This window comes from Lepidochelys kempii, chromosome 8, assembly GCF_965140285.1.
Source record: "Lepidochelys kempii isolate rLepKem1 chromosome 8, rLepKem1.hap1, whole genome shotgun sequence".
NCBI classification, from domain to species: Eukaryota; Metazoa; Chordata; order Testudines; family Cheloniidae; genus Lepidochelys; species Lepidochelys kempii.
Genome location: NC_136387.1, coordinates 37,876,969 through 37,888,001, shown reverse-complemented (window position 1 = coordinate 37,888,001; position 11,033 = coordinate 37,876,969). Strand labels below are relative to the sequence as shown.

Here is an 11,033-nt window from a genome sequence, read left to right as displayed (position 1 = left end):
ATGTTCTTGCCCTTTCAAAAGTGCTGTTCTCTGAATTTATTGTTTTATCATGTTTTTAAAGTATTTGTTTTAAATTTGCACAGAGTTTTTCACTGATTTTGTTACAGAATAAAATTATATTATTTGGAACATTATTCTCCTTTATTACTTCGCAACATGCCTGCGAGTGCTGAGCAGTTCTGAGAGCAACCAATTACCTGTTCCTATATAGTGTCATAAAACTCAGAGGATCAGTCACAAACTAAATTAATAGGTGCATCAACAATGTTATGTTCCTACATGTACAGCAATCACCACACAATTCCTACCACGCCACAAAAGAGCAGTGCCAGGTAGAGCACACTACAACAATACACACTATTCTGGCTCATTGTTAAAGCATCCCTGAGCCATATAGCTCTATGTTGAGCTCTTCTAATAGCCTTTGTCTCTGGCTGTTCAAATTCAGTAGACAGCTATCTCTGCTCTCCACCTGGTGGAATCTTTCCCCCCTTGGCTTCACAGATATTATGCAGGACACAGCAGGCAGCTACAACCATTGGTATATTTTTCTCAGTGAGACCCAGTCTTGTGAGTAAACAACTCAGCGACCCTTCCAATGACCAAAACTACATTCAACTGTCAGTCAGTGAAAAATATCTGGCTTCCAGTCCCCTCCCCATTTTAATTAGGATCCTATTAGCTCAGATACCTCAGCTGATCTCAGTGGAGCAGACAGGCAATCTGACTTCACTTCTGATTGTACAAGGAGAGAGGCAGTCCCTGAGATACATAAGAAACAAAATATTTAGACCTGAATAGGCTACATTCAACAACCTAAATTGCACACAGACTTAAGCTGCAAAGTGCAAACTAATACAATTTATGCAGAATGAGTATAATACACACTCTGTGAGAAGCACCATCAAGCAGGCATCCATTTTCTGCAATAACTGATATTTCTGTGTATTTCAGATGTTACCCAATGTAGAAAGAATTGCAGGAATCCAATATGGAAACAACAAAAGCATGGATTATTGTGATGAAGACCACATCCAAAATAAAAGGGTGCAACTTCCTGGCCAAGGATAAATGGCAAAACCCACTCTGAGCCACTGCTATCTAGATTTCTAGAAGCACCTGAAGATTCCACAGAAACTGTGGACTAAACCATTCTATAGAAACTAAAATCTATGAATCACAGAAACAAAAAATGATCCAACACTCTAATCTTAGAAAAAGGACACTACTTCTGCCATTTCTTCCAATTATTTCTCCCATCCAACCAGAATAATCTGAATGTTACCCAAGCATTAGAACACCTAGCAACTAAACCATCTGAAGACACACACAGGTGAAACTGCCTCACTATGTTCCCTAACAGCTTCGTGTACACATTGAAAAGGAGGGATACAAGTAATAATCCACATGAGTTCCCTTGGGCTGATAAGAAACCACCCAATGCAAAATCCTTCCACAGAAAAAGGAATTAAGTCAACCAAATCCAACTCTCTCTCCAACCTGGCCAGTGTCAACAGCCATGTCAATTATCTTATTGTCAAGACTTTCAAAGGCAGCTGATAGAATTGTCTAAAATAATCAACATGGACACTTGATCTTTATCCATTGCTGGAGAGGACTGATATACAAGATCAATACAGTATCTTTACCATACCCAAGTCTAAAGCTATTATTGGGGGGGTCAAGAAAATCTGGATCACAGGAACATAAAAAATGTAATTCTGGATCAGACCTGTCTAGTATCCTGTCTCTGACAGGGCCAATAACAAATGCTTCAGAGAAAAGTGAAAGAAACCAGACAATAGGAAGAGATGGGATAACTTGTCCTCCATAAATTTATCATCTTAATCCCCAACCTTAGAAATTGTCTTAAACCCTGAAGCAGGAGATTTTATATGCCTTCAAAAACTTTTTAACATTAACTATTATTATTCTGTTTATTTTTGTTATCTGCCTTGAAGTCCAATCCATCTTTGTGTCTTGCTAAATTCTTGGCCTCAGCAACATCCTGTAGCAACAAGTCTCACAGTCTAATAACACACTGAGTGAAAAAGTATTTCCATTACTCCTAGGAGAATTCTGTGCCAAAACATTAAAAATTCTGTGCACAATACTTTAAAATTCTGCATATTTTATTTGTCAAAATAACACAATATAATCATGCCAATTTCAAATATTTTGGTAATTCATTTCAAAATATCTGTCAGCAAGAATGTCTGTAACAATACAGACAAAAAAAGATTCTGGTAATTTCTTTTTGACAAATAGATTCCTTACTATGCATATTAATACAGAACTTTAAGTAATTCATTTAAATTACAATACAGAACTGTATCTCCTGCACCTGTCAGAAGCAGTGTAAAGGCTTGGAGGAGTTAGGGGTAACAGAGAAGCTGAGGAAGAGGGAAGGAGCCTGGAGGGTTGTTGGGTGTAGGTCGGAAAAATATGGAATATGGTTTTGGCGGGGAGGAAGAGGCGGGATTGTTAGGGAGTTGGTGAGCTTCCCCCATGCAGACGCTGGCTGATACTAAGTCTCTCCCATTCACTCAGGCACATTTGCCACTGTCCCTACACCCTCGTGGGTCTCTGCAGCCTGCTCCCCCATCCCCATGTGTCCCTGCAGCCCCCCGTCCCTGTTCCCATGTAGCCTTGCACCCCCATTCCCATTCAACCCCTGGATCAATGCTGTCACACCACTAGCTCCTGAGCCCACACTCCACTCTGTCCCTCTCCCACTAGCTATTCTGAATCCCAGTCTGTGATACTCATACCCCAGCAGTCCTGTGTGCCCAATCTGTCTGTCCTAACTTGGCTCCGCAGGCAGGGTGCTATGATGAACTTCTGCTCCTGGGAAAATGCTGTGCCACTGTGCACGTACAGAATTTTTTTCCCCACAGAAAATATATTCTGCTCCAGAAGAACTGCAGTTCTACCTTTTGTCCACCAGAGTCCGCTATGGCACCAGAACAGCCAGCTGCATTCATGCTGCTAGCTGTCATGGCACCACAGCGGCCTCTGGTGTGTGAAAGATGGAATGGCAGCACTCCTCGGCCAGAATGCATTTTCTGCAGAGAAAAAAATTCTGCAGGACACATGAATTCTGTGCGTTCACAGTGGCACAGAATTCCCCCAGAAGTATTCCATGTGTGATGATGATAGACCAGGTGCCAGCTCTTGCTAAGGCTGTAGGCATCAGCTGAGCACTGACAAATTCATAGCTGGAAACCAGACCATTTCTCCTGTACCTGAGTACTATTCAAGATAGATGTTAGACTTGTAAGGACATGTTTTGTATTTAGACTATGTAGTAGGAAGAGAGCCTGAGACATACAATCTTGTATCAGAGGACTGGTATGAGGCCTGAGGCCTAGGCTAAAGTAGTAATCAAAGCTTTACTGATATAAAGTAGTAATCAAAGTTTTGCTGATATAAAGACTGTTATACAGACTGATATAAAGACAAGCTGTGAGCAAGAGGCCGGACCCGCTCACAGAATCAGGCAAGAATAGGACTTATATAGCAGAAATACACATTCCTAAAAAGTGCTAGGCACAGAGTACTCATGCAAACACATCCCGAAATCAAGTGGTACCAGAAAAATCCCGATATCAAGAATGGTACAAAAACATTCCCTAAGAACAACAGAAACACACTGACTCCTTGTGATGTTACCTGATTAAAATTTGACCATATAGATCATTGTTACAACCTCTGTTATATATTTGCAACAAATCTTGTACAAAGGTTGTCAAGTGCGGTGTCCATGAAAAGGTTATGATTTGCTGGTTATGATTATGCTATTGGTAGGCATGTATCATTTTTGTATTTGAAGTTATAAATATTGGCTGTATACCTGGATTTCAAATGTTTGCTCCTGGGTAACACCCACAAAGTAGTTAGCCAGCACATCTTGGAGGGACTATTCAAAATCAGTGGCCCATGAAAAAGACACTTAATTCACAATGGACCATGGGAGATGCCCATCTATGCTGAGTGGACTGTCCTGTGAACCTGCTGCCTGGAATATAGGTAATGGCTTCCTGCAATGACTGAGCGAAATTGGGCATGAACATGTATCTTGCCCATGTGACTCCAAACACTATCTGGTCACCTGTGATTCTCCACTACCTGTGCTGAGGTTTTTGTTTAAATCAATGTGTTCCCCTCCACATGGCAGAGGATATAAATGGCCCTAGGAACCCCTCAATTTTGCATCTATCCTGCTCCAGCCTCTGGATGATACTAATGGGAGCATTCTAACCAATGGACTGAGGACCTTCCAATGATTTGGAAGCAACCAGAGACGTGTCTTAAACCAGCAATTTATTCCTTCACTGCTACAAGCCTGAACCCAGAACTTTGCAATTGCTGTATGTATTTGATTCCTTTAACCAGTTTTAACTCTGACCTTTCTTTCTTTCTTTTTATGAATAAACCTTTAGATTTTAGATACTAAATGATTGGTATCAGCATGATTTTTGGGTAAGATCTAAGTTATATATTGACCTGGGTGTGTGGCTGGTCCTTTGGGATCAGAATAACCTTTTATTTGAAGAGATTGGTTTTAAAGAACCTGTCATCTCTAAGTCTTGTATTTTCAGTGGTAATACAAGGACTGGAATGCCTAAGGAAACTGCTTTTATGACTTCTTGTTAGCCAGTGTGGTAAAAAGAAGTTTACTTTTGTTGCTGGTTTGGTATATCCTATGGGGGATTAGCCACCAGTCTTGGGGTGTATCTGCCCTATTTCTCAGCAGTTTGTCCTGAGTTTGGCATCCTCAGTTGTGACCCACTAAGACCTTCTAAAAGATAAGGTCAGAATGATAGTACATAATAAAGATCTTTTAATTAAACCAACATGTACAAGGTGATGGGGAATAACTAGCAACATCAGGGGATGAAACACCCTCTCATAAAAATTGTAAGCATCTATTTTAGCTGTTAAGCATTACATTTAGTGTAAAATATTAATAATGCACCTCAAGTAAAAATGAATGTTATTGGGTTGCTGAAATATAATGATAGAATACACAACCAGTTTGGGGTGTCTGCCCTGCTTTTTAAAGTCTCCCCTGAGGTTGGTCATGAACCACTCCAGACACCATGTACCAGTAAAAGGGCAATTAGTGAAGGCAAATAATAAATGTGATTATCGTCATCAAGCAATGGCATCCTGACCAGAAGCCTAACAATTGCTTTCTAGAAGAAGCTGGCATCCTACCTTTCCTAAGGTAAAATAAAATACCCACCAATACCCACCAATAATGAAAATACCCACCAACAATGAAACCCATCCTCCATCAACTAAGAGTAACAAGGACCCCGTTCACAGATGAGTAACCCAATGCTCTCTGAGTACATCTAGAACCTGAATAAGTGACACCAGATGAGAAAGAAAGAATGAAAGAACAAAAGAATGAATGAATGAATGAATGAATGAACAGAAAGAAAACACACACAAAAAGAAACCACCCATTGCTGCACCCTCAACCTTGTCTCCAATGGTTCTGCTCATACAAAAGCCAAGCTTAGTCTGAAAGCACTTGATAATATCTATGAAGCTAGCCTGAACTTACCAGGCTGTTCTCCTCCCAGAGCACTTCCACTGATCAGAACACTGAGGATGCTCTGATACAAGTGAAGAAGGCCTGTCTTATTTCCCACACCATCATAGAGTAAGATTTAAACTGTTTATCATAGTTTGTCCAGCTGAGATTGCTATTTCTGCTGCCTTCACTCTAGCCATTTACCTTTCTGATCTATCTCTTCTTCTATCTGTCTATAGTACTGTTTCTAAAAAAGGTATCACTGTGATATCTAAGTGTCACAAGCCATCTCTATACCAAGGTGACCTGTGATGAAGAATCAAGATAAGAGAGCAATCAAGGGATATGAGAGCAATTAACCATAGTCCGACTCCAGGACAAGTTATTAGATCATCTAGTAGGCCATTGGCACATTCTGCACAACTGAAGAAACTGTTTTCACCTGAGGGCACTGTTTTCACTGATGATGTCACTAGAGATCACTTTTATTATCATGCTGATGTGGGGCGGAGGGTTATGTTGTGAAATCTTAGTGCATTGAACTTCAGTCCTAGTATGTCTACAGCTCCCATTGAAATCATTGTCTGCAGGGTTGTTGTAGTGGTGCTGCTCCGAGGATATGAGAGACAAACCTTTTGTTGGACTGAGCTCCACAGACCTCCACAGACCTGAAGAAGACCTTCACGGAGCTCAAGATACTACCCCACCCACCTTGTCTCTCTCAGTTAAAATCACTGGAAGTTTTGGACACACAAGTAATACAGGGATATGCCCTTTATATGCCTAAGTAATACATTACAGCAAAATGGCTCCATCAAGTGGAAAAAGCCAGGGCCAACTCCTATCTCCTCCTATTGAGAGGAAAGTATGCATAGCTGACAGTTCCTATCTCAAGCAGGAAACACCTGGAGAGACTAATAGCTCCCCTCTTTAGCATGGGAAGTGGAAAGGGCTATCTGTGTCCTCTTCAGCATGCCCATATTCCATTTTCATGTTGTTGTCAGATAGAGACAATTCCCATCCTGTCTGGCATCCTTACTGTTTAAGGGGGGAATGGGACCTATCTTATCATGTGACCAAATCTGGAAAATGTCTAAAAACATTTTCTTCCTTATTATTTTATATTTATTTTCTTTCTTTTCCAATTTGCAATTCTGTCAACTTGAATATAAAAATTACTAAATTTTACACCTGTTTTAAATAACATTTTTATTGTCCACAGTCTTTTGTTAGAAAAGGGGACCAGGAAATCTATAATTTAAGGGAATTTTCTGAGAAATACTACAATTTTAATTTTTCTTATATTCTATAATCCAATATTGGAAAACAAAGTTAAAACTTGGAAACTAGCATCTGCAAGCAACTTTTGCAGTATCAGAGAAAATAAGGTAAAGGTAATAATATACTTTCCTACAATTAAGTTATGATTAATAACAATTCTCATACAAATCGATGTTCAAGAGTGAAATAAAATCCAAGTAAAAGATTCCATGGCAGTACACAATGTTTACACCTACTTTTGACAAGCTGCTCCCTCCTCTCCATAAAGTTAGTTTCTGTCACTAGGAGGGAGTAGATTAACATTTTTGCTTCCAAAGGGATGGCAGTCTGTTTTACTATTAATAGGGCAATATATTTAAAATAATATAAAATCATTCATCATATATGAAGGAAGGCACCTTGAGTGAAGAGTAGTTCTTGAGTCTTTCTTGAGTGAAGGGTAGTTATTACAAACCAGTATTTAGTATGAATAACACTTCATTCTTAATACAAAAAATTTATTGATATTTCTTCTCAGCAAAGACTTCTAATTTTAAAATTAAGTTTTAAAAGGAGTGTTTAATTAGATATTTCTGTGTCTGGCAGAGCTTCAGTGAACTACTATTTTAGTTACAATGTATAACAGACCATTTTAGGGCTCAAGGAAGAACAATAATAATTAAGAATAATAATTATTTCCAAGTCTTGTAAGCCCATTTCCATGCTGCATTATGGGGAAAAATGAATTATACTCCCATATGAAGATTAAAATAATGGACAAATAAAATAATCCAGTTTCAAGAAGAGACCCAAAGACACAATGATCTTGTGCCCATTCTTTTCACAGTGGAGACAAGGTAAGTTTTTTTCTCCGATTTTAAAGAGAGTCGGACAGACACCCTTGTGATTAAGGAGGGAAGGGTGGGAAGTAGGAGGTCGGGTTTCTATCCCCTCCTCAGTCACACACTTCTGGTATGACCATGGGCAACTTACTTCGCTTCTCTATAAGAATATCTCACCTACAAATGGGGACAGTCGTATCTAACTCACAGGGCTTTTGGCAGGCTTCATCACAGAACCTTAATTAACATTTTTCTAAAGTAGTTCGGCATCTTCAGATAGATTTCGCTATCTAAGTGAAAAGTTTTATTTCTTTAAGTAAAGAGTAGGGCTATCAATGGTCATAACTAATGAGAATTGAAAGATAAACTAGCAATTTCTACAATAATTGCCCAAGCAAATAAAGTTATTTTGGACGACCCTCAAAGTGCAACCCCTAATACTTACTCTATAAAATAACTAAAACTACATCGAAAACAATATTATTGTAACATAAGATTTTAATGCATAGAAAATAATTCTATCCCAATTCTATTATTTCTGTGTTTGCAATCAACACTTTTAATAGTAGTGGAAGAAACCGATAAAAACCAGACGATTCATATCAAATTATTACTATTGTTACTATTTTACAAAGCGTCAAATGAGACAATTAATTATTAAAATGGCTGTAAATATCTGTTATAAAAGGAAGTTGTAATCCTTCTAAAACAAGAGGATATCACTAACCGTTCCACAGACATTGGACGCCATCACTAGCTGTTTCTCCATCTCCCGGTTCTCGGCAAAGTGAGGGACGTTGGGGCTGAAAACCATCAGGTCATTCTTGGCGGTGCCTTCCCCGACACACAGGTTCCGGCTCTGGCGCTGCGAATAGGACCAACTCCCCAACTCGCTCGAGCACACCACGGTGGCTTTCCCAGGACCGCACATCACTTCCGGACCCGGATGGCATCTCAGGCCAACGTACACGATAATCACCAACACAAACAGCCCGGACAACGAGCAAATCGCGATCATTAAAGACACGTTCAGGTCAACCAAGGGCCCTTCGCTCCCGACCCTTTGCCTCGAGTCCCATTTCACAGCCTGCGGACTCTCCACCAGGGACAGGCTGACCGTGGCTGTCGCTGACAGCGCCGGCTCCCCATGGTCCTTCACCAGGATCACGAGTCTCTGGCTGGGGCCGTCCGCCTCCTCCAAGGCCCGCGTGGTGCTGATCTCCCCGCTGTACACACCCACCCGGAAAGGCCCCGCAGCCCCGGCCTCCTGCACTTCGTAGCGAAGCCACGCGTTGTAGCCGGAATCCGCATCCACCGCTCGGACCTTGCCCACCACGTGCCCTGCGCCGGCCGACAGCGGAACCAGCTCGGGCCCTGGCGAGCCGCGGCTGGAGCCAGGCGGGGACACTGCCGGCGCGTTGTCATTTTCATCCAGGACGAAGAGCTGCACAGTCACGTTCCCGCACAAGGAGGGGAACCCGGCGTCCCTCGCGCTCACCTGGAACTGCAGCACTTGCAGCTCCTCGTAGTCAAAGGGCTGCAGCCCATAGATGTGCCCGCTCTCCGAGTGCACCGAGATGTAGCTCGACACGGGCTGCTGCTCTCCCACACTGCGCTCCACCACCGAGTAGCTCACAAAGGCGTTTTCCCGCACGTCCGGGTCCGACGCCGACACGCTCAAGAGATGGGCCCCGGGACGGTTGTTTTCCTTCACAAACACCGTGTACACGGGCTGAGGGAAAGCAGGGGCGTTATCGTTCACATCCGCGATCGGCACCAAAATGCTGCTGCTGGCCGAGAGAGACGGGGCCCCTTCGTCTCTGGCTGTCACCAGGATCTTATATTCAGACACTCGCTCCCGATCCACGGCCTCCGCCAGCACCAGCGAGTGATAATTCTTAAAGGTGGAGACGAGCTGAAAGGGCAGGTCCGGGGGGATGGAGCAGGTGACTTTGCCGTTGTCTCCCGAGTCCCGGTCGGAGACGCTAATAAGAGCCACCACTGTCCCCGGGGGAGCGTCCTCCGGCACCGGCAGGGAAAGAGAAGTCACGGCCAGCTCAGGGGTGTTATCGTTCACGTCCAAAACCTCTAACTCAATATTGCAGTGTCCTGACAAAGGAGGATTACCTTTATCTTTTGCCTCAACTTGAATGTCATATACATTAATTTCTTCGAAATCCAAACGGCTTTTGACTCTGACCTCTCCTGTATTTAGATCTAAACTAAACATATCTCCTCCAGTGGGAGGAACGAAACTGCTAAAAGTATATGAAACCTCTTTATTACTTCCTTCATCCAAATCGGTGGCGTTGAGTTTGATGACTAATGTCCCATTAGCTGCATTTTCGAACAATCGAATCTTGTAAACAGACTGATTAAATACAGGCGCGTTGTCATTGGCATCCAGCACAGTGATCACCAGCTGAATTGTGCCCCTCAGCTCCGGTTTGCCCCCATCTGTGGCCGTGAGTAATAAATTATGCTCAGGAGTCTCCTCTCTATCCAGAGATTTCTTTAGCACCAGCACTAAGGATTTCTTGTTGTCATCGTTTGATTTAACATTGAATGTGAAATGTTCACTTGAGCTCAGTTTATAGGTTAGCAGAGAGTTTGTGCCAATATCTGCGTCAAACGCGCCCTCTAGTGGGAAACGTGAGTCTGGCAGTCTCGATTCTGCAATACTGAGATACTTTTCATTTACAGGGAACACAGGAGCATTGTCATTTATATCCTGTATCTCCACTTCCACGTGAAATATCCTCAGGGGTTTGTCCACTATCACCTCCAGGTCAATGGCGCACAGGGGGCTCTGGCCGCACACCTCTTCCCTGTCTACTGGCGACTTAACAAACAAAACGCCGCTCTGCAAATTTACCTCAAAATAGTCTCCCCTGCCTTTGGAGACCATCCGGAACATCCGAGGCACCAGCTCCGACACCTCCAGCCCCAGGTCCTGGGCCAGGCGGCCCACAAAGGTGCCGTGTTTGGATTCCTCCGGCAGAGAATAACGGACCTGGCCGCTGCCCACCTCCCAGGCCGTGTGTAGCAGAACCAGCCGCAGCAGCTGCCCGGTTCCCAGGGAGTCTCGCCGGAGAACAGCCATCGCGGACACTGGGCGGTGTCGGTTTATGAATCAGCGATTTAACTGAAGGAACCGCAGAGTCCAGTGAATAAGGAAGATGCCCTTTGAAAGCAGTTTAATTTAATCCAGGCCCGACACGTCCGGGAGCCCGCCTGACGCGCTGAGGGGCAGGATTTTCAGGGCTTCTGGGGGAGGAGCTCTGTGTTGGTTTCTTTCTGAAATGTCTCTTTAGGCGACAGCGACACCTTGTGACTAAATGTGTAAGTACAATTGCAAATCATGCCTTTCAATTTTTTTAAATCTC

At 42.8% G+C, this 11,033-nt stretch overlaps 1 protein-coding gene across 7 annotated transcripts in view; it reads right to left on the bottom strand.

Moving 5' to 3' along the window:
• Window positions 1-11,033, bottom strand: part of LOC140915797 (protocadherin alpha-C2) — a 362,081-nt gene that overhangs the window by 212,161 nt on the left and 138,887 nt on the right. Inside the window, exon 1 of one of the 7 annotated variants that reach the window (XM_073356098.1) lies at window positions 8,375-10,900. The exons of the other annotated variants lie outside the window; for them this stretch is intronic. Coding sequence (XP_073212199.1) covers window positions 8,375-10,750 — 2,376 coding nt within the window. The 5' untranslated portion in view covers window positions 10,751-10,900. Of the gene's footprint in view, window positions 1-8,374; window positions 10,901-11,033 lie in introns of those variants that run through there. 7 annotated transcript variants of the gene reach the window in all.